Source organism: Archocentrus centrarchus, unplaced genomic scaffold (genome assembly GCF_007364275.1).
Source record: "Archocentrus centrarchus isolate MPI-CPG fArcCen1 unplaced genomic scaffold, fArcCen1 scaffold_44_ctg1, whole genome shotgun sequence".
Lineage (NCBI taxonomy): Eukaryota > Metazoa > Chordata > Actinopteri > Cichliformes > Cichlidae > Archocentrus > Archocentrus centrarchus.
In genome coordinates this window covers 2160107-2184631 of record NW_022060270.1, presented here as the reverse complement: position 1 = coordinate 2184631, position 24525 = coordinate 2160107, and the positions used below count along the sequence as shown (strand labels likewise).

Genomic DNA, 24525 nt, shown 5'->3' with positions numbered 1-24525 from the left:
TTAACAAAGGGAAAAACAAACTGACCACAAAAAGGGAAGACTCAGGAGTGGAAAAAGTCCCAGCATTTTTTGTTTTTTGGTGCTGGCACTGCAGGTAAAACACTGGGACATGACCACAAAGGACAACACACACAAAATAGACATCAGCCACTTGCGTATACAGCCCCCGCAAAGACCCAGCACAGAAGTCTAACTCAGGCCTGAGTTATCTAACCAAGCTAGCATCTCTGAGTAGCTCCTCTGGCTCCAACAGAGAACCAGCATCGCCAGCCATGCAGCAAGGTGACATTCATAACAAGTGAAATCTGTGTGTGTGTGAATGAAGCCTTGTTGACCCTCAGTATAAAAGTGACTCATCTCAGAATACAGTTGACCTTTAATAGACTGAATGATGGTATAGTTCCCACTCTTGAGAATTATAAGCGCTTTGAGTGCTCATACTGAGTAGAAAAGCGCTATATAAGAACTAGTCCATTTACCATTTACCATTTACCAATAGTGTTTCAACACATAGCCCAGGTATGACTGACTGTATGGGAACACATTTAATGACATTTTCCCTCTCACAGGGATTCATTTCAAGAACCAAGGACTTTGGTGACACCTATGAGCTGATTCGCTCAAAGCTGGACAGCTTCAGAGACCGACTAATGGCAGCGGACCGTCTACAGCCTGACATTCTTGCCAAAAAAAGCCAGTCAGACCAGTTTGGGGTGAGTGTACTCCCAGGCCAGACTTTGGCCAAACATTCATTAATCAGCCACACCATAAATCCACCTGCTTATTATTTGATGTGTCTATGTAACACAACACACACTAAAAGGCACAGAAGACTAAATTTCCAGGTGTACGTTCAAATAGTCAGCGTCTCTCAGGAAGGTTTCTGAGTGAAGTGACCCTGAAGTGTCTGCGTGGTGCCAAAACAGGAGTAGTTCATGTTCTCCAAATACTAAGTAAAGGAGCTTTGGTGCTTTTTTTTATTGCCTCCTTTAGCAGACGATCAATGGAAGAGAGGAGATGATGCCATCCTACAAAATGAACAACATAATATTCAAAGTGCAGCAGATCATGTAAATGTTAATTATAAGTGCATTTTTATACAGATGTATTTTGAATTTTTAACAGCCTCTAAATGCACTATGAACATTACACTGCTGTCATAAAATCTGCTTCTTCTCAAGTTGCCTTCCATAAAGAATGTAGACGTGTACACACTCCAGTGAATACAGGACCAATCAGAGCACCATTATGGCTTTGTCTCTGTATCGTTGCAGCGTCTTCCTGGTGCCAGTCTTGCATTTTGCACACTAATGTCATGATGCCTCTCAGGTTTTAGCATTCACGTCTTGTCCTGACCTGTTTGCCTTGTAAATGTGTACATTTGTGCACAGCTTTTGTACTTCAGCTGTGGTGGTTAGGATACTGGGCTGCACCATCTCCTCTTGGGGTGTCTCAAAGAGTTACCCTGTGCACATGGAATATGTAACAAAGTGAAGACATAACCATGGAGCATATGGTTATGCTGTACCTTAAGTCTTTAAATGAGAGACTCTTTTGTTTTAAGGCCACTCAGAGACACGATCCCATTAAACTATCAGTAACTTCACACCAGCCCAGCTGTTTTCTGGATAAGCTGTGGGGTGTGGCCATGCACGCCAGACTGTCTTAAAGAAATATGTTTTGTAGGAGGTCCAGAGTAAAATATCACACATTCTGTTGGCCTATGGAGTGTTTTTTGTTTTTATTTTGTATTGTTGGTTAATGACCATAACTAGTTAAATTGTCAGGTGTTTATTTTCTATGAGCATTGTCCTGTTGTCCACTATAGTGGACATGCTGAAAAAGATTATATAAAAATAAATTTGAAAAAGTAAATTGTGAGATGTTATTTTGAGGATGTAGGAAATTAGAAAGAAAAGCAAATTTGATGACACTTATTTTTCTTGGTTCCCAGGAGCTATTTTATGTCAGAAGCTGCATGGAGATAAGAAAACTAGCCTGTTATCAGTTGATGAGTCATCTTCCCAAGAGAATTTTTTTGATTATATTAAATGCCCCATGCACCAACAAAATGTTAAGACTCTAAATTCTGTTCCCTGAAGTAAAGAAATGACATGCAACACATAGAGTACATGTGTCCTGGCTGAAGACACCTCTGTTCACACCTTTAAGGCAAAAGGCCTGAGATGAAATATGTGCGGCCCCGCCTGCAGTTCCCTTTCAGTTGATTCACTCAGAAAACACATACAGAACATCACATATATACATGCCCAGAGCAGCCACGAAACTGAAGTCAGACCAGCAGCACCCTGGTGCTTGGCAGACCCAACAGAATGAATCACCGAAAGGTTTGTTACATCCAACTGATAGAACCTAACAAAAGTGTGTGGTGATGACCAACTAGCTGCAACACAGATATCGCTCTCCCACCCTTTTAAATAGGACCCGTGAGGCTGCTGTTCCCCTGGTAGAATGTGCTTTCACACCCTGAGGCAAAGAGAAACTTTTGGTAAGCTGGGGAGATATCCTTAACAGTCCAGTGGGAGAGCCTCTGTTTAGACTGAGATTTACTTCTGACTGGATTAGCAAAAAAGACAACCAACCTGTCACATAAACACACATTCTGAGTGTGGTCGATGTAGGTACAAAGCACATGCACAGGACACAGGGAATGCAGCCTCTTGTGCTCTTCAGGTGCGAAAGGAGGGGCGTGAAAACTCAGATGCTCAAAATCCATAGAGCTGTAAGTTGAAGAAATAACCTCAGATAAATACACCACATTCAGGGATAGCATGACCTTGAGGTCATCAGAAGAGAACTGTGTGCAGGAAGGATGCACAGACAAATCATGAAGGTCATCCACTTGCTTTGCAGAAACCAGAGCAAGAAGCAATGCAGCCTTATACAAAAGAACCTTTATATCTACAGACACCCACTAAAGGTCGACAGAGCCAAAGGCAAATTCCATGAGGGAATGCTGGACCTAAACGCAGGTCTCAGGTGGCAGACCCCATTGAAAAAACACATTGCAAGGGGATGTGCACCTGGCGTCCTCTCATCAAAGCCAATATTACAAGCACATAAAGCTGCCAGATAAACCTTAATTGTAGAAAAGGAAAGACACCACTGTTCAGATGCTTGCCATTTATTGGTATACAGGCTCTAGTGGATGAAACCCTAGCACTTTGGATCATTGCCACCACACTGGAGGCAGACTTTTTAGTTATCAATTTTGACCTCTCAACAGGTAAACATGCAGCTGAAATTTGCACTCCACAGGCAGACTGTGCACTAACTGATCGGTGATGGCTAACACCAACAAGGGCAGTTAAGCTTACTTCAAGTCAGCAGAGCACACAGCTAACTAACAGTAACTAACCAGACCGATTTGGTAGAGGTGATCTCAGCCAGGTGAAGAGTATAGAAACTGAGGGATGACTGTGATGACGGGGGTATATGTGGAGGCGGGGCCTCACATATGTCATCACAGGTCATCTCCTTAAAGGCAGTGTTTCTCAAATCCAGGCCTCGTGGCCCAGTGTCCTGCAGGTTTTAGATGTGTCTCTGCTTTAACACGCCTGAGTGAAATATAGAAGTCATTAGCAGGACTCTGGAGAACTTGACTGCATACCGAGGAGGTAATTCAGCCATTTGATTCAGTCGTGTTGGATCAGGGACACATCTAAAACCTGCAGGACACCGGACATCGAGGCCTGGATTTGAGAACCACTGCCTTAAAGGCATGATTAGAGGTTTCTTCCATCAGGATATGCAGGGGTCCGATCGATATCTTGTACTGTATGTGCTGTACTGAATTAATTGACTGAAAGAGAACTGTCATATGCAGGACTGCAAAAAGCTTGTTTTCAGTTGGCTGTGTAGTAGCTTACCTAGAACTGCAATGTGAATTATTTTATTACAGAGCTTAATAAATTGTGTTGTAGGCTAGTGAAGTGCTGTGCATGGCCCATATTGTTTATGAAAAGGCAACAGGAAACATTTCTTTTTAAATATGTCACGATGTATATATCTGACACAGTGTGACCCTTAGTGAAACTCAAGTCAACACCCCTGGTCTAATCACTTGCTTGGACAACAAGTTTACACCAAACCACCATTGTGTGTTGATGTTTTATTGGGATGTCTGCACATTATGTGGGTTTTTGTGTCTTCAGGTCATCCTGAAGGACATAGAGGAATGTGAAGCCCAGATCATGGCACTAGAGACTCTGGTCTCCTCCAGTCAGACCAACAGGATTCAGTTTGACAAACTCCAAGATGAATGGAAACAGCTGCACACTGCAGTGAAGGTAAGGAGACATTCAGATAGGAAGTGTGAATAGCCCATCCCCTCCCCAAATCCCTCTGGAACTAGGTACTTTGCTACTGCAAGAATTAGATTATTTTGCATATTGTGACCTCCAGGTAACGTGATTGTGTTGAATAACAAGATAAGTACCTACCACCACCTCAAAAGTTGAATATCTTTTATCTTGGAGACAGGCAGGCTTGTATTCATGCTCACAAACAGCAAGTCTCTTGGGACTGTGCTCACCAGCAGAGCTGCCACCCAACAGGAATCTCCACCAGTCTTCATGTGCGTCCAAAAAAGATTTCAAAGGAAATTCCCATGCCACATCACTTTTTATTGTCTTAAACAAAGCCTCTGTATTTTACCACTTTATTTATTCAGTTTTTAAAATGCGCAGCACTCTGCAAGACCAGAAAACTTCTCTAGATGCAAACTGATATACTACAGATCCAGAAGGGCCTTGTCCTGTTTTTGTGTTAACACAAGAAAGCCTGTATTGGCTCCCAGTGCCCTCTCCCCTCCAAGCAGTGGTATTGTCCATATAGATGGACCAATGACTGTCTCACTCCTTGAAAGGCACAGCCTGAACACAGACTCTGTTCTTTTTCCATGATTGTACAGCTGTACACCATGATTTCCATGATTGAATGTGAATTTATTCTTAGAGGAGTACCCAACATGAAAACTAGAGAGCTGTTTATGGGTGAAAAATAAGCAAATTCTTCCAAATTCTATTTATGTGTAGTAGCTGATCTCAAAACAAATTTGAGTAATGTTCTAATCCATATTATGGGAAGAACTACTCATCTAAGTAAAGAAGACAGTCCATCATTACTTTTAGAAATGACAGTCAGTCAAGCCAAAAAATTTCTAGAACCTTGAAACCATCTTGAAAAAAAACAAACAAACTTGAAACTGCCCCCTGGATAAGTTCATCAGTTACCAGCCTCAGAAACCGCAAGTTAACAGCACCCCATATGAGAGCCCACCTAAATGTTTAAAAGAGTTCAAGTAGCACACACCTCAAATTGGTCGAATTGCTGCAAAGAAGCCACTTCTAAGGAAGAACAACAATAGCTGGAAAGGAGGGTCCATTTGTTAGTCCATCCTCAGATGCAAGAGGAACAATGCGGCCTTCATCCTGGTCACGGAATGCTGGACCAGCTCTTCATCCTCTCGAGGACATTCGAGTATGCGTGGGTGTTTGCCCGTCCAGTCTACATGTGTTTTGTGGACTTGAAGAAGGCATTCCACCGCGTCCCTTGAAGTATCCTATGGGGGGTACTGCAGGAGTATGGGATGTTTGGCCCACTGCGGGCCATTCAGTCACTGTACAACAATAGGTCGGACTTGTTTCCGGAGGGTGTTGGACTCCGCCAGGGCGGATGATGCGGTCCTATTGGCTTCATCAGGCGGTGGTCTCCAGCTCGCAGTGAAACGGTTTACAGTCGAGTGTGAAGCAGCAGGGATGAGAATTAGTCTGAGGCCATGGTCCTCAGCCGGAAAAGGGTGAAGTGCTCACTATCTCAGGGTCTTGTGAATGGAGCGGGAGATCGAGAGATGGATTGGGGCTGCATCTGCAGTGATGCGGAGACTGCAAAGTGGTGTCAGGGGAGAATGTAGCTAGGTAGTATTGGATGGTAGTCTGTAGAATGACTTTGGACATGAAGTAAAGGAAATGGACTCGAGTGGAGGCAGAAGCAAGGATTAAGTAGTGTAAGCTGAAGAAGGAAGACTGTGGCACAGAGTTAAGGGGAGGAGTTGAGACAGGCTCTGGGTGGTAGGGAAGAGTTACCAGATGACTGGTAAAGTGTAGCTGTACTGCTGAGGCAAATTGCCAAGAAGTAGTTGGCATATCCTCTGGACAGAGGAAAGTGGACAAGAAGACTTGATGGTGGAATTGGGAAGTACAGAAAAGTATTCAAAGGAAGAAGTTAGTAAAGAAAAAGTGTGGTAGTCAGGCAGATGACGAAAGTAGACAGGACTACTGGGAGGCTAGGTATATGGCAAAGAAAGAAGTGTCACAGGCAATGGAAAAGGCTTGTAGCGAGTTGTATGTGAGGCTGGACACTAAGGAAGGAGAAAGTAACTTGTACAAACTGGTTAGGCAAAGACATGGAGCTAGAAAGGATGATGATACAGCAGATTAGGGTGTTTAAGGATAAAGATGGAAGTCTGCTAACAAGTAAAGAGAGTCTATTGAGAAGATGGAAGGAGTATTTTGAGGAGCTGATGAATGTAGAAAATAGGAGGGAGAGGATCGTAGATGGAAGTGCAAAGGATTATTAAGGAGGAAGTTAGGGCAGCTGTGATGGGGATGAAGAGTTCAACGGTGGTTGGTTCAGATGCCATACCTGTGACGGTATGGAAATCTCTAGGAGACAGGGCAGAGGACTTTTTTTAACCAGATTGTTTAAATTTCTGGGGTCCACGGATGTGCCGACACGTCCATATGACATCATTAATTTAAGATGAGTAACAGCTGGATGCTGCTTCGCTGACTCTCTGTTTCAAAATGAGTTGAAACGGGATATTCACTTGCAGGAAGTGCTTGCAAACAAAATAAAAAATACGCAAAAAAAATATCACAACCTTCTCTTTCCTATTGGTGGAAAAATGCACCACATCAACCAATCAATCTGTGGCACCGTGTGACATTTGGTTGCTGAGGAACAGGTGAAAGGGTGGTGATATTGATAGTTTTGCCTGTGATGGGCCCCTCTGTCTCGTGTGGCATCTTAGTGTGACATTTGATTTTTCTGTAAACAGCTCTACAAAAACGACTGTGGCATTGCCTGCATTTTAATGTAAATTATTGTATTTAACTTTGTTGTTTGCTATTACAACTTATACTAAATAGTTTGTTAAACATATTTGTGATTTTTCACTGTTAAAAAAAAAACAAAAAAACTTTTTTCCACTCATATTTAAAATTTAAATGTGTGAATGCGATATGTCAAAATGAAAGAATAACTTTACGGTGACACGTGGTAGTTTATGAAGAATGATACCAAATAAGTCAAGGTGAACAGTTTTTAAGGTGAAATATAAAGGTAAAATCAAAAGTAGTCAAACACGGCCAATCACCACCCGTGAGTGTTAAGCCTAAATGGATGTTGGCTCAGTTGAGTTTCATTTCTGTTGCATCAGATTTTAGTAGAGCAGCCACTGAAACTTTTTAGAACAGGCTCAACAACATCAGTATCACTGACTCATTATTTTATAGTTTTGAAATATTGACGCTTTTGGATTGTATGAAAGTAAAGTTGTCAACATCTGATGGAGTTTTTTTAAATTGCGCTCTCGACCAACAATAAGCAGAAGGAGACTTTTGTTGTTCTTCCGTGCAGCCCAAGATTTTTCACTTTGGCCTCACAATTTTGCAGTAATTAATAACCAAATTTGGAGACTGAGATTAATACATGTTTTACTTGTGAATACAATCAATGAATCAATCAATGAATTACACACCCCCTTTTAAACAGGGTGTGTAAATTAGTGTCAAGAGGTAGCTCAGGATGCTTTTTATTCATACTGCAAAATTTATGACTATATTTTTGTATGATTTGCTTAGTGACCAGACTTCTAGTTAAAGAAAGAAGCTTCACAACAATCTGACAGACTGTTTTCAGCATCTTCACAGTATTGTGAAGATGCTGTTATATTTTTTGGCCCAGCACCCAGGCTTCAATTATCTTTGGATGTGTCCTTCCTTCTCTCTTCAGCTCCAACAGAAAACCAGCATTGCAGCCATGCAGCAGAGAGACAACCATAGTGCTAGTTAATACACCGCGAGCAGGAGAATGCTCTGATAAATTTGCTGCACCTTGAGTCTTGCACCTGACAAAGTATGAAAAAACTAAAACTAATGAAAACTGGAATAAAATTGAGCTTTAAACAAATAAAAAAAAAAAAGAGTAAAAACAGTTACAAAGAAGTTAAACTAAATTATAATGTAAAATCCAAAACTATTATAACCCTGGAGGCCGGTGCAGGATATTTATGAGGACAGCGAGACAGTAGTGAGGTGCGTGGTAGGGATCAGGGATCAGCTCTGAGCCCCTCCTTGTTTATGATGATGCTGGACAGGCTGACAGATGAGGTCAGGTGGGAGTCTCTGTGGACTATGATGTTTGCAGACAACACTGTGATCTGTAGTGGGAGTGGGTGATGAGAGTATGGAGAACTGGAGGTCTGAAGCAGAACAGAATACATATGTGTGAATGAGAGGGAGACGAGTCTAAATATCTGGGGTCAAGCATCCAAAGCAATGGATACTGCACAAGAGAGGTGAAGAAGAGAGTGCAGACAGGGTGGAGATGAGTGTCAGGGGTGATTTGTGACCGGAGGATAGCAGTGAAAGGGAAGGTTTACAAAATGGTAGTGAGACCTGCTCTGATGTATGGTTTGGAGATGGTGGCGCTGACAGAAACAGTAGGTGGAGCTGGAGGTGGCAGAGCTGAAGATGCTAAGATTTTAACTGGGGGTGACCAGAATGGAAATGTGTGCATCACAAAGACGACTCAGGTCGAGTGGTTTGGAGAAAAAGAGAGACAAGGCTGAGGTGGTTTGTACATGTGCAGAGGAGGGACAGTGGAGCTGCCAAGCAAGAGGAAAGGAGGAAGACCACAGAGAAGACTCATGGACGTAGTGAAGGAGGACATGCAGGGGGTTGGTGTAACAGAGGAGAATGCTGGGGACAGGGTGCCATGGAGGCAGATGATTTGATGTGGGAGCCCCTAAAGTGAGCAGCCCAAAGAAGAAGGCTGCACTGCATGAATTCTCAGATTTTTTTTCCTTACAGATTCTCCAGCTGATCCTTTTCTTTTATATGCAGACAAAAGTGCATCAGAGTGAGGAGAGCATTGAAGAACATGAGAGCTTCCACGAGAGCTTGCTTAACATCGAGAAGTGGCTGATGATCATGAAGCAGAAGCTGATGGCCTTCCACAGTCCGTCAGGAGAGTGGAGCATCGAGGGCCGCCGGCTGGAAGCTGAGGTCTGTTTTATTTGCTTGTTTCTAAGAGTTTTAGTTTAATATGTATATTTTTGGTAAAAGTTAAAAACAATGCAGCTCAGTTTGGAAAAATCTACCTTTATCCCTTCTTAAAAAGAACTAATAAAGTAAATAGGATGAATCAGTTTTTAAGAAAGGGATTTTGTTGTCCACCAAAATCTGAACCTTACTAGGAAGAGAGCTGGCAGGTTAAATGGGTTGTGTGATGGCAGGTTGTCCATGTTAACAGTGCTGGACATTTGCATTTTCCCATGCACCTTCATCAGATCAGTAGTATGAATGTTCAGGCCTGCATTGTATGTGTAAATGTTTATATACACTGATCAGGCATAATATTATGAGCACCTGCGTAATATTGTGCTGGTCCCCCTTTCGTGGCCAAACCAGCCCTGACCCGTGGAGGTGTGGACTCCACGAGACCCCTGGCACCAAGATGTTACCAACAGATCCTTTAAGTCCTATAAGTTGGGCTTCAGCACACTACAAACCCAACTGTCAATAATTTGGAAAGCTCTGTAAAATATAAATAAAAACACTGACCTCAATGATTCTCAGGTGTCATAAACCTGTATTTTATGAACAATAGCACATAGAATGCTGGCTTAGAATATGAATTGGAACATATTTATAGTTTCTAGCTCTTTCATCCAAAGTCTGGCCCATTTACACACTCACACACTGATGGCAGTCAGCTACTATGCAAAGATGGTCATGGAGAGCTCTTCACCATGTGCAGAGTAGGAGCCAGGAACCCAGCTGCCAACCTTGGGAGTAATGGACCCACTCCATTGTTGTCACGAGTTGCTGAAAATAATTGATTTTGTGTCAGTGATGAACACCAGCGGATGAGACATGTACCACTAAAGCAAGTGAAGCAAGACACTTTGATGCTTTAAAATTCTAAAACAAATCTGGTCCGGTCTTTCCTCCAGGTGCATTAAGTGCTCCTTTGCTTGTTTCGACAGAGAGCACTGGGAGAGTTCCCAGAGAAGGAGCTCCAGCTGCAGCAGGTTGATGTCCAGAGTCAGGAAGTTTTAAAGAAGACTTCTGCAGAGGGGCAGGTCCATATTCTCCGAGATATGAAGTGCCTAAAAGACTCTTGGTCGGCCCTGTACGAGATGAGTCTTAATCTGCACAGGTAGCTGAAAACTAAACGTAGTCCAGTAGCTCGTTGTTTTAAGCTCATGCTATTGTCATGGCAGCAGCACAAAAACTTGTAATGTTGGCCATAACTCAAGCACTATGTGACTTAAGATGTTCAAATTCACACCATAGATGCATGTACTAAAAATCTCCAACGAGTTCCAGTCTCAGCAACCTTGACCTCAAGTTAAAGGTCAGAGGTCAGGTTTTGTAAAAATCTTGTGAACCCAATAACTCCAGAACAGGCTCACATACCAGCACTTTGACCCTTCCTCCTGTTATGAATCCAAAACAGCTGCATATTAGCACCTGCTCAGCAGAGCTGAGGCAAGAAAGACTAGCTTGTTTTACATTAGACCTGTCACTGGTAAGTTAAGACATCATGTCACCTCTCTCTTTGTTTATCATTCAGGTTGCTCAACAGCTCCAAAGAGGAGGGAGAGTCCGACTTTCCCAAGGTGTGCTCGTCTGGCTCTGTGCATGGAGGAAACATGGAGGGAGTTACAGGAGAGGAGGCAGGGTGGATCCAGGGCCATGGTGAAGGTTTCCACATATCGGCTGGGCCAGTTAAACATTTTATTTCATCAACAGTCAAGGAAAGTGAGCTGTCCTTCAAGGGAGATGAAGTGGATTTCTCTGACGGCCAGGGAGTCTCCAAAGACTCGACTACTCAAAGCCCTTACACTACCACAGGGGGTAACAGCAGTGTCTGGTCTGCAGACAAAGAGGAGGCAGCATTATTCACACAGGCCAGCTGTGCTCCGAAAGGAAGAATTCACTCTGGAGAAGTCAACATGGATCCAGGAGGAGGCCTGAGCTCAGGAGAAGGAGGAGGAGAATTCAGAAGGGTCTCTGCACCATCAGGAACACCGGTTCAGTACTCAGTGGTAGTGTTGTGCTTTCCAATCTTAAAAAAGAAAATTGTGCTCATACTTTTGGGTAATTTATAGAGCAGTGAACTAGGCCAAGTCAGTGGTTGAGTTACTTTCTACCAATCAGACTTATAGCAGTGTCCTGGATGACTTACTCAAATGTTATTGTATGCTGTGTTAGTTGAGAACCAAATATCAATGAATACAGCTAATCCGTTTAATCTTAGATGGTCCATAACTGAACACAGACTGGTCTGTGACTGGTGATTCACTTCTCTCACAGTCAAAGCCAAAAGTGGGTGGTTTTGAGTTTCCCACCCAGCTGGTCCAAACCCAGTTCCAAATTAGTTGGGATGCTGTGTAAAACAAAATGTAATCATTTGCAAATCTCATGAATTCATATTTCATTAATTTATGACAGCTACAAGTCTTAAAAAAGTTTAGACAGAACCTTGTTTAACACTGTGTGGCATCTCCTCTTTTTAACCACAGTCTGTGCATGTCTGGGAACTGAGGAGAGCAGCTGCTGAACTTTTAGGGGAGGAATGTTTTCCTGTTCTCGTCTGATACAGGATTCTAGCTGCTCAACAGCCCTTATTTTTGGTTTCATGATGAGCCAAATGTTTTCAACTAGTGAAAGGTCAGCAGCTGTACTCTTCTATGACAGAGCCATGCTGTTGTAATAGCTGCAGAGTGCAGTTTGGCATCGTCTTGCTGAAATGTATGACATTGTCTGGATGGGGGCATGTGCTGCTCTAAAATCTGTATATACCTTTCAGCATTGATGGAGCCTTTCCAGATGTGCCGGCTGCCAATTCCATAGATGCTAATGCACTCCCATACCATCAGAGATGCAGGCTTATGAACTGAGTGCTGATACCAAGCTGGACGGTCCCTCTCTTTAGTTCAGATGTTTTCCAAAAAGAATTCCACATTTTAATTCTGTCAACCACGGAACACTTTTCCGCAGTCCATTCAAAAGGAGAAGACACTGGGGTTTCTGGATTGTGTTCACATATGGCTTCTTTGTATGATAGTGTGCATTTGTGGATGCCACAGCAAATTGTGTTCAAAGACAATGATTTCTGAAAGTGAGCCCATTGCCACGTTCACCTAAAAATCCAGAGGATGTGGGGAAGTAACAAAAAGTGTCCAGGGTGAAAAAAGAGACCTGAAGGCAAAACTGTTAGGTAAGAGCTTTGTTATTAATAGTTAAACTGAAAGAGACGAACAAGCCGCTATCACCTTCAAAAGAAAGAAAACATAATAGAACTTCTAAATTACTCACCAAACCAAAAGAGTGAGTTAAAAAGATTTAATCACCAAAAACACAGAGCAGGAAGAAGCAGCTGATAGGTTCAGATCATTTTAATAACTCAGAGAACAAACACACAACTCTTTTCAAACTTGCGCAAGGAGGAGAGATCCATTCCTTGAACTCAGCTCTCGGCTGAGTGGAAGTTATCTGTCCCAAAGGACTGCTTCCTGCACAGCGCTTTTATTCGGACGTTCACAACAAGATCACGTGGGTTACACCAAACGCAGTTTACAGCATGTAATAAACTACATTCTTGGCTTTTTCCTTACCATATATGGTAGTAAGTATCCTGTAGAATGTGCATGTAAAATGGCGTATATGAGACACGTGTCCTATGTGTGTATTCTCTGCAGGCTGAAAACAGCCTTTGTAAAAAATGTCACCACGTGTTTCCATTTCAAACATGAAAACAGTATCATATGTACATAAAACAACTTATAGAAAATATACAAACAGAAGATATGATAATAAACAGAATGGAATTTATACCATAACTCCAACAGCAGCCACAGCTCACAAACGTTCTCCGGGAGCTCTGCTCTCTCTGGCCTTCAGTACTCTGGCTTTTACCTAACAGTTTTGCCTCTAAGTCACTTTTTTAAATTCAATTCAATTTAATTCGGTTTCATTTATATAGCGCCAAATCACAACAAACAGTTGCCTCAAGGCGCTTTATATTGTCGGTAAAGACCCTACAATAATACAGAGAAAACCCAACAATCAAAACAACAACCTATGAGCAAGCTTACAGCACCTGATATGCTCAGGTGGTCTCCCATCCAAGTTCTAACCAGGCCTGACCCTATTTAGCTTCCGAGATCAGAGGAGATCGGACGAGTTCAGGGTGGTATGGCCGCAAGCCATTGCAGAGTAGAGTCAGCTGTACAAAAAAGAGTGACTCATAAGGCTTGAGAAAGACCAAGACACACACCCCTTAGGTCAATAATCCCAGCAGGCCCTGATAGGGCCATAACACCATGTAGTGATTTCCATGCAGTGCTGTCCAAGGGCCCGACACACTAGGTGGTGTGCTAACTATTATGGACTATATGCATATAAATGTGTTCAGGGCAGGAGCCTCATCAAGCCACTGAAGTTTGGTGCAGATTGGGCAATGTGGCTTTGAGTTACAGCCAATTTGTTCTTCTTGGTGAAACATCGAACTCTGCCATGCCGCCAGGGTCATGCCCTTTGGCAAAAACTCAGATATTGTCTTGTGTATGTGTTCGGGGGTAGACCCTTATTGTACTGAAGAAGCTTGGTCCAGATGGGATTATATATGTGAGAGCCAATCAGAATTTCCTGGTGTATGATTGAAATTCACCATGGTGCCCTTAAAAGAAAACTCACCAGTTTCACAGTTTAGATTCGCCCATGTCTTCAGTTTACACTGACCAAATATGAAGTTGATCCCCTTAAAATCGTAGGAGGAGTTTCAAAAAGTGTGAGGGCTGGAAAAACCAAAATCGCCCATTGAATTCAAAATGGCAGATGAGCAATTACAATCGGGCCTTCACACATTTTGTGCTCTGGCCCTAAAAAAACAGTAGGGAATAGTATTGGCACCCAGTTTATTGTATTTCAAGATTTTATTTACTTTTTATGTTTTGCCTTGCTCCACTGATAAAGTTGATAAAGCTGACTTGATGCATTATCATTTAGTACAAAAAACACTTCTGTAGCTACATAACCAGCTAAAAACAAAGGTAACTGAGAGCTGGCATTTCCAGTGATTGGTGCAGCTGTCTAGATATTAGTATTAATGTTTATTCTGCCGTCAGTCCGGTTTTAGTGGTGAGCTTTGAGGGGCTGTAATCAACTTCACACCCTTTAAGGACTCGTCTGACCGAACAGATTTTTCTCGAAATCCCATGAGCAGGAAAAATAACCAGTGGAGAATCAGGTGATGAATGATTGCTGCAAACTGCCCACTCAGTGCAAGCAAATCAAGTAAAACTGTCATTGCAACACGAAAAAATTTGAAATGGGATCTAATGACTGAAAACTCTAACACATTTGCCTAACATTTGTTTACACTTCCACTTTATGCCTAGATTTGATTGTAGTCCACTCAGTCAACAAAGGACATGACTCCTTTTTCTTGATAGCTTTAGACTGCATTCACTTATATGCTATAGGTAACTTTCATTATGTTCATACCTACCATACTACTCTGGCATTTTAGGAGCACAGAAACTGAGAACTTTTGACAAGTTTTGGTCTGAAACCTGTAAATTCATTTTGTGTTTATTTTGATGGCCAAAAACTGAGTCACTGTCCATGAGACAGTCATCCGGTCTCCAGATTATTTTTGAAACTTTAGTAAATGAGTCATCTGGGTGGAGATGGGTTTTCTTTTTAAGAAAGTTATTTTAGTGTGAATTGAATAAGAGTGTGCATGTAAGTTTTTGATTACTTGTTTGGGGTTTTCCCAGGGGAGCCAAGGACACAGCGAATCCAGGAGGAAAGAGTTTGAGGCTTGGTTGTTCAAACAGAATGAACTCCTCTCAGACATTCTCAGCTCCAAAGAAGCAGCAAACGATGCCAGTGAAGTCAAGCTCAAGCACGACACCCTCGAGGTGAGCTCTTTTTAATATTTAAACAGTCTGTCTTTGTTACAGAGGAAGATGCCAATACTGGTGGTTTTCACCAAATGTTGGTGATGTTAAGTCTACTGTATGTTTTTAGCTATGGGCAGTGGTGGGCTAATGACGTCTTACCTATCCAATCAAAAGTTAAGACAGTTAAGACATGTGTGTGTCCAGTTCAATTCAGTTTTATTTATATAGCACCAAATCACAACAGTCACCTCAAGGCACTTTGTATTGTAAGGTTAAAAACTATACAGTAATACAGAGAAAAAAATAATGAAATTGCCCCTCTGGGACCAAGCACTTGGTGACAGTGGGAAGGAAAAACTCCCTTTTAACTGGAAGAAACCTCCAGCAGAACCAGGCTCAGGGAGGGGGGGTCATCTGCTGAGGGGAGAGAGACAGGACAAAAGACACTGTGGAATCAAAAAGGAAAGTTTTAAGCCTAATCTTAAAAATAGAGAGGGTGTCTGTCTCCTGAATCCAAGCTGGAAGCTGGTTCCACAGAAGAGGGGCCTGAAAGCTGAAGGCTCTGCCTCCCATTCTACTCTTAAGTATCCTAGGAACCACAAGTAAGCCAGCAGTCTGAGAGCGAAGTGCTCTGTTGGGGTGATATGGTACTATGAGGTCTTTGAGATAAGATGGGGCCTGATTATTCAAGACCTTGTATGTGAGGAGAAGAATTTTAAATTCTATTCTAGGTTTAACAGGGAGCCAATGAAGAGAAGCCAATATGGGAGAAATCTGCTCTCTCTTTCTAGTCCCTGTCAGTACTCTAGCTGCAGCATTTTGGATCAGCTGAAGGCTTTTCAGGGAGCTTTTAGGACAGCCTGATAATAATTTATTATTATCCATGCTGTGACAGGATGTTTCTAATTTTAGAGATATTGTGCAAATGCAAAAAAGCAGTCCTACATATTTGCTTAATGTGTGCATTGACGGACATATCGTGGTCAAAAATGACTCCTCACACTGGAGGCCAAAGTACTGCCAGCCAGACTGTGTTTGGTTAGACACCATGTTTCTAAGATTTGTGGGGCCAAATCCAATAATTAGAGGACATCCAGGCCTTTTGTGTCTTTAAGACATTCCTGCACTTTAATTAATCATGTGTGTCATCTGGCTTCATGGATAGATAACGCTGGGTATCATCTTCATAATAATGAAAATGTCTGCAATGCTTTCTAATAATGCTGCCTAAGGGAAGCATGTACAGATAAAGGCACTTAAAATGGCTGGCCAATCCTCAACTGGACCTTGGCAGGTCTGTGGCTGATCTGTGACTGACACTTTGCCAAAATCAGATCCCCCGCTTATGATGTAACTACCATGAGTGGTAACGCCCCAGCACCATTTAGGACAGGGGTCATCAACTACATGTGTCCAAGAGGCTCTCATAAAGTAAAATAAAATTTATATTGTATCCTCAGTAATATATTATTGTTTGATCATTTCAAATTTCCTTTCAAATTTATACTATTTTTAATGATGACCTGCCATTACATGTTCTTCTCTGTTATGTTGATGGTTGCTATGGTTGTTATAGATATAATGAGCACAGGAAACAATAAAAGCTAGTTTATCTCTGCACAGTCTACTTTTCAGAAGAGTTTTGTTGTAGTTTTTTTTTTTTAATGAATACAGAAACATGAAGCGTTCAGATGCAAAACCTTCTAAACCCACCTGAACACTTTTCTTTTACAACAGCCTTTTTTAATCTGGATCTGATGGTAAATTTTAGTATTTTGATTTCACAGCCAATGGTGAGGTGCCTTTTTTCAGAAATGTAAATATAGTAATTTACCTACTTTTTAATAATATTTTCTTTTGAGGCAAAACCAGCAAAATCTTGAGTCCATCCTCTGCCCAGTGTGAATGAAGGCAAAAGGCCCAAATATCAGACTGTGATAAAAAGATTTTGACATAGATTCAATCAGTACAACCGCAATGACACAAAATGGCAGCGCCTTTATTTTAACAATAACAGAATAGTAGATACTAGGCCGCAGGGCTCGTGACACCCGAGGGACGGACGCATACGGGGGCTGTGACCTCATGCTTCCATGCAAAAGTACCACCCCTCATTATTTCTATTTTGCTTCCAAGCAGCCAGACATTTTAGTAACTTGTTAAGATAGTTTTGAGCAAGGCTTTCTGAGGTTCTTTCAGAGTTTTTCTTTAGACATTGGCTGCTGAGGTCTTTAAGATAAGGGCCTGCTTTTGAATGAGGGTTCAATAGAAGTAAAAAAACAAACTGAAGAAACTGGCCTGGGCAAAAATGATGGGACCCTTAGGAAAGACTGAAAATAAATTGACCATCGGGGACATGTTAAACTCAGGTGTGTCCTGTAATTAGCATCACAGGTGTCTTCTAACTTGTAATCATCAGTCTGCCTATTTAAAAGGTAGAAAGTAGCGAGTGTGCTGTTCAGTATCCTGGTGTGTACCACACAGAAAGCTAAGGAGAGAGCTGTATGAAGGACATAAAAGACAGTGATTATGATTATGGTAAATTAAAGGAGGTGCTACGTTAGATTGACAATGAAAATGAGTTAGAATTGTATTATTAAATCCGAGGGTGTTGAGGCCTGTGATTTATTGCCGGTATATGAGCTAATTAGCTATTATAAAGGTGGTTGTTAAAAGCCTTATATCCCACTTATGTCTTTCTTGACCAGCTCTCTTTTTGTCCAACAAAACTGTACCCATATGCAGCTCAGCCAATATTTTCCAGCCAATATTCAAAAATTAAAAGTAGAGGCTTTCACATCTGTTTTATCATTTATTGTATGCCTGCATAGACATACCAGCATGTCAGGCTGTGATAAGGAACCTTGCATAATTGCATCAGTAGATTAGGTTGTGTAGAAAAAGTAAAAGCCATGTTACACTGGTAGAACTCTCAAAGAGCTGCACATGCAGTACTTCTTCTGTGCTTCCAGAGTGTATTACTGTACAAGTACTAGTCCATTTACTATGAGTGACTGAGTGTTCGCGCTTGTTATTCATCATTTGAAGATTTGTGTGCTTTGAGCCTGTCATTAGAGCCCTGTCAGAGACTGCTTTATTAATGCTGCTGATTTCTGACCGTTCTCGCTCAGTCGTGCATCGTGTCTGTCAGCTTCAGACTAGATTAGGGCTCTGCAGTGGAAGTGATGCCAACTGAAAGGTGGAATTTTTTTCATGATGGGTGTCAAGAGCAACAACTGCATCCAAAAGAAAAGGACAACGGAAATCAGTATTTCCTGGCCCTCATTAATATTTGTGAAGATGAATCCATTAGGGAAGCTTAAGTCTAAGCTGAAAGCCACTGCAGACAGGTTCCCTTCACAGTCCTGTGATTGAAATGAATGTCTCTGGGATTAGTGATTGTTCAGGCATCAACATTTGTAAACAGTGGTCTCTTTGTCTTTATTAATACTTTGTCTTCTGGCTGTCAGCAAACATGTACACCCAAGAACTTTGTTGTTCATCTCTTTGCTAAAGCATGAAAGAAACTAAATAGAGATGAATAGATAAAATTTTCTTTTGTCTTTATACCTTAGGAGAGCTGTTGTCCTGGTATGACCTGTCAGTATTCCAAATGTCATGAATTTATGTGGTTTTAGTTTATTTAACAGGCACAGTATCCCTGAGCATAGAGCCCTGATGGTCAGGAAACAATAAAAGATAGCAGTCATGGTAAATCTACACCTGACAAACAAAATTACAGCCAAAATCAAACACTTTAAAATGATAAACAACAAGAACCAAAGAAGAAAATATGGGAGAAACGATATTAGTTTTCAACTAGAGGGCGCTATCAGTGCAAGAACCTTCCAACCATGAATACCAGTCCTGCTATTTTCATTATCAGTACAGGAGTCTTTCCAGCATGTTTTCAAACTGCACTCGGATACTTTGTGGTAAAGAATTCCACATCTCTGCTGCCTTAAGTGAAAAACAGTTTGGCCTGAAGGCCTGCATCTAACATAACAATGAAGCTGTAGCAGAAGCTCTTGTTAACCTTGAGCCAGCACTGAGTGTTATTATATGTTTAAGTGGTTGTGGTACTAGATTGTGGACAGCCTTACACAGGAGTGGTTCAGAGGCCAAATGTATTATTTTTCTTAGTTATGGCAGTCTTTTTTTTTTTTTTAATGCAAAGCTTCAGAGCAAGCAAAAGGCTCTCTTACGCTGCCCTCCTGTGGTTAAAATTTGAATTGCTATTCCAAATATTGCTTCTCTCAGAACTGGCTAAACAAAGAGCAGAAATAGCATGTTCATGTTTTCTATGGAACAGTGCCAATCAGTCAGTACTTACATTCACTACAGTCTAGTTGGCCTGTGACTGAGTGCTCTGTCCTGTTGCAGGCTCTGAGAGCTGGAGTGTCCTGGGGTCAGGAGCAGTTTCAGCTGTTGCTCCAGGATAGTCAGGACAGTGGTACTGGACCAAGGGAAGATGTTGGTCTGGAGGAACTCCGCTACCGCTGGATGCTCTACAAGTCTAAGCTGAAGGATGTCACAGGTGTCGGGGCCAGGACCAGGGCCAGGGCCAAGGTGGGAGAAAAGCTGACCTCCAAACATTACAGAGACAAAACTAGCAGAATTCAAACACACAGCAAACTCGTCGTAATGCTGTCTGCTATATGAATGAAAAAGTCTCATCCTTTTAACCTGTGCTAAAGTCAAACACAAATGTAAAAGAGCATCAAGCCTAACCCTCTTCGCTCTGGCTAAACTGTGTTTAGGGTTGATGAGCTAAAATGAGAGAAAAGACTCACTGGTATAGGAAAGCATTGATTGGTTTCTAAATTTATACACCAGCTATCTGGAGCCCAAATGTATTTGTGCTTCATTATCTATGCAATTTATGATTGCTGCTCCGTGCTGGAGTCCTGCACTCGCTGTTTTTACTATGATTAGTGGTCATGGAAACATAAGAGCTTTCTCTGTTCTCTTTTTCCTGAAGGTTCCAAAAATATTTCACAGGAGCCTCGAATAGACTTCCAATCGATTTGCACTAGTTTATATAAAAGAACATATGGGACTGTTTCCATGCCCTTTTTTCACCATAAGGTGGCAGTATATTATAATTGAGACTTTTATTTTGTCGTTTACCTCAGAATACACTGTTGCTACAGTGCTGTGAAAAAGATGATAAAATTATCTATTTTGACAGTGTTCTCTACATATTGAGACAAGCCTATTTATATACAAATATATGTATAAACATATGATACAATTTAAAGAGGAGTCCACAGTCCAAGGTTTATGTGCAGCTTTCATACTGTGGTGTGAGTTTAGTTTATGTTTCACATAACTGTGTCCTTTAATCCTGCTGTTCCTGCCTGTAATTCATCACTGGAATATTATTGGCATGTCTTCCTGTCCTCAGAGAGTCACAGCCACACAGGAGGATGCAGCCACTGCAGCACCTGTTCAAAAGGTAAGAGTAGAGTTCAGATATGTTCAGATGACAGCAGCAAACATGCTGCACCTCTAAGCTGGGGGATACAACCAGTTCATTTGATACTGCAGTATGTGATACATTACCATCCATCCATCCATCCATTTTCTTCCGCTTATCCGGGGCCGGGTCGCGGGGGCAGAAGCCTAAGCAGAGAAGCCCAAGCTTCCCTCTCCCCAGCCACCTCCTCCAGCTCATCCGGAGGGACCCCAAGGCGTTCCCAGGCCAGCCGAGATACATAATCTCTCCAGCGTGTCCTGGGTCTACCACGGGGCCTCTTCCCGGTGGGACATGCCCGGAACACCTCACCCAGGAGGCGGCCAGGAGGCATCCTAATCAGATGCCCGAGCCACCTCAACTGGCTCCTTTCGATGTGGAGGAGCAGCGGCTCTACTCTGAGCCCCTCCCGGATGGCCGCACTCCTCACCTTATCTCTAAGGGAGAGGCCAGCCACCCTTCGAAGGAAACTCATTTCTGCCGCTTGTATTCGCGATCTTATTCTTTCGGTCACTACCCAAAGCTCGTGACCATAGGTGAGGGTAGGAACGTAGATCGACCAGTAAATCGAGAGCTTCGCTTTTACACTAAGCTCCCTCTTCACCACGACGGACCGGTGCAGCGTCCGCATCACTGCAGAAGCAGCCCATTATGATGGTACATTACTTTATCTCAAAACATTGATCATCATCAAGTTTGGGCTTTTTTCATAAATTCATTAAAAAAGGTAAACTTTCATGTAGTTAATACCTGTAAGGTGAACTAAGGTAAATAGACTGGTTCTTGTATAGCACTTTATCCAACATATCTCATTCACAAATTCATACACACACTTTTTTCTACATCTAAGTGCTTTGTGTTTAACACTGTGACACACATTCACACTCCAATGAACAAATCAGGAGCAACAAACAAGAATCAAGAATCAAGGTGCTGCAATGGCCTAGTCAGAGTCCAGATCTGAGCCCTATTGAAATCCTGTAGCTTGACCATAAGAGAGCTGTGCATGAATGAATGCTTGCAAACCCTAATAAAGTGAAACATTTCAAAGAAGATATCCTCTTTAACAATGCTACCCACATGATGGAAAAAGCTTTCAGAAAGTCCTGAAAGCTGCAGCGTGATTAGTTGCAGTGCTAGTCCTGAAGCAGCTGCTGTTTTATTTTTCTCAGAAAGTTGAAATAACGGTAACTGCTGACTATGATCCATGTAATCATTGTACTGAGAAATTTTTTTACTGAGCAATATTTGCAGAGTACACAGACATCTGAAATGTGAGTACAACAGTCGCGTATTTTTGGAGATTATATTTGTTCTACAGATGATACAGTTCATACAGAAGCATCTTAAATATGTTTCCACCTGTTTCCTGGTATTCCACAGTGTGGAGCTCAGTGAATTTTACCCCTGCAAGCAACTGTTTTGTTTGAAACTGTCACAGTGAGGCTGGGTGATCAGAAGGTGAAAGATGAGTGTGGGCGGTAAACATGATTCACAGAATAACAAGTCTGAGTCAGTCTGTGCTCTGTGATGTTTGTGTGGGTGAGCAGAGTTCTGCTTTCATCTTGTGATTATGTAGATTTCCTATTTGAACAGTTTTCTCTTCTTCAGAGCTGATGAATGATCACCGAATCCTCAGATACCAACACAAACACTGCGGAGATCAATAAAACACAGGTGTAGCCACTATGACCTCACCTACTGTCTTGTGAGGCCTTTACAGACTGGATGTGTAAAATATGTGCAAATGTTTTGTGCGTTAAAAATATTTTTGGGACTCGCCTGTTGTTAATGCAGCATCGACCTGGAGCTCAAACGCTTGGATCAAACATGAAACGGTCCCTGCTGCTGCTTTCTCATGTTGGATGAACCCAGCGCCTCCGACCTCATTACATCATCGCTTGATGTTGACGGCATGTTTTTCACAGTGCGTTTTATGAGGACGATTTATTTGCAAAAACATAACACCTCTGGTGTGTATGTAGGGTACACAAGTTCATTTCCAAAAGATTCCGAATTTCCTGTCATTTTTTCCTAACGTGTCCGGTGTGGAACGGCCTTTAGGCTAACTGACTAGTACGTCTGGTACCGACTGCTGACGACAGCAACAATTAGTCGTTTAGTCAACTAGTCGCACACATCCCCAGTCTGGTGGGCTGTGTTATTACAGATAACTCCATTACACATGCTCAAGAAGGCACCAACAATATAAACATGGGACCTAGCAATTAGCAAACAGCTACAGCTGCTCGTGTCAGAATAAAGTGGCTGTGCCCCTTCATTTGTTCTGAATGAGTGAGTGATGAAGAGGGAAATATTCGCAGAGTTCAGAACGTTTCTGTGTGAGGCTGTGAGGGTTAAGTGCTCTTCAGTTGGGCGTTTTTAGAAGCAGCTTCTGAGAAGCAGTTTTTGGCTCTCAACATGGCTTCATGTTTCAGCTCTGGAGGTTGCTGGTTGCCCATCTTCATGCAACTTTAAAGTTGAATATGCCCTGCTCGCTTCAGCTCTTGAAATGTATGCATATGTTCCAATTTTTTACTGTATTCATATACTTGAGGCTTACTGAGGTGAGCACCTGTGTTGTTGAAAGAAACTAGCTTTTTAATCATCTCAGTTTTTTTGTTGTTGTTGTGTGTTCCACTAACCTGGTGTTACTCCTTCGTCAGCAGAAACCTGGATTGCTGCAGCGGGTGTGTCGGCTGGCACTTCCTCTGTGGCTCCTCTTCCTCGCTCTGCTGCTCCTGGCCTTCCTGCTGCCCCTCATGGATGAAGGCAACAGCTGCTCTCTCTCCAACAACTTTGCCCGATCCTTCAACATCATGCTCCGCTATGAAGGACCTCCACCAACATAGAAAACTTCCTCTGACCACACAAAATACTGTAACATCTGAACTCTCTGCATACACCAACTTGTGTTTCCATGATGGTCCACGCATTATGTAGGAAATGTTGACTTGATTACCTAAGATACCACATTCCTCTGCAAGTGAAGTTCATGTGTAACAGACCACAAACTAGACTACACAACCTTCAGGTCAATCTAAAGTCTACAGTCCATATCTGCAGCAAATTTAGTCTGTAAGGAAACCACAGCCTAAAGCAACATTTGCAAACACGTCCCACAAACACGTCCCACAAACACGTCCCACAAACACGTCCCACATTGTGCTCTGCATGGTCAAATGTCAGCTCTTCTAAAATTCATTGCTATATGAAACTGTCATCTATTAACCATGTGTAAGACAGCCAAGGATTATAGGAAATTCCACAGCAGTCATTGTTAATCTTAGCATTTTTATTTTTATATATATATATATATATATATATATATATATATATATATATATATATATATATATATATATATGCATGCGCAGACAGAACCAGACAAAGCCTCTGTGGATTACACTTTGTGTTGTCAGATAAGTTTAGATAAGTTCAATTTCTTTTTAAATTTAAGATCATTTTTTACCAAAAGGCTACAGCAGCAGTCAAAGCGGTTCTCATTTAACAGCTTTGTTTTCCTTGGTGGCCAAAGGTAGCATGAACAGGAACCTGAAAAGGCTTCAATTAGCAGCTGGATAGTAAAAGAACTACCAGCTTTCTGTCCACTGCATGCTGCAGACGGGCTCAGTCTTTCTGTTTTTCATTATGTTTACAGTTTGTTCTTGTTGTGGAGCTCTAACATCATGAGTGCAGCTGATTGGTGTTAGTGTAGATATTCACTGATGCCCTGCTCCTTAACATAAAGTAAAGGAAAACTCACTGATCTCAATGAGCCGGGCTCAAACCAGCCCTCAGGCTTTACCCACCAAAACAACATGTA

The 24525-nt window shown here is 42.0% G+C and overlaps 1 protein-coding gene and 1 pseudogene across 2 annotated transcripts in view; one reads left to right on the top strand and one right to left on the bottom strand.

Annotated features, from left to right (window-relative positions):
* Window positions 1-23984, top strand: part of syne3 (spectrin repeat containing, nuclear envelope family member 3) — a 58797-nt gene extending 34813 nt beyond the window's left edge. Inside the window, exons 10-18 of one of the 2 annotated variants that reach the window (XM_030724971.1) lie at window positions 570-713; window positions 4176-4310; window positions 9150-9311; window positions 10295-10467; window positions 10885-11359; window positions 15098-15241; window positions 19607-19792; window positions 20631-20681; window positions 23369-23984. In XM_030724971.1, the coding sequence (XP_030580831.1) occupies window positions 570-713; window positions 4176-4310; window positions 9150-9311; window positions 10295-10467; window positions 10885-11359; window positions 15098-15241; window positions 19607-19792; window positions 20631-20681; window positions 23369-23551 (1653 nt within the window). In that variant the 3' untranslated portion in view covers window positions 23552-23984. Of the gene's footprint in view, window positions 1-569; window positions 714-4175; window positions 4311-9149; window positions 9312-10294; window positions 10468-10884; window positions 11360-15097; window positions 15242-19606; window positions 19793-20630; window positions 20682-23365 lie in introns of both variants that reach the window. The other variant, XM_030724970.1, reaches the window with a different exon arrangement.
* Window positions 13405-13523, bottom strand: LOC115777186 (uncharacterized; annotated as a pseudogene).
* Window positions 23985-24525: the final 541 nt, after the last annotated feature.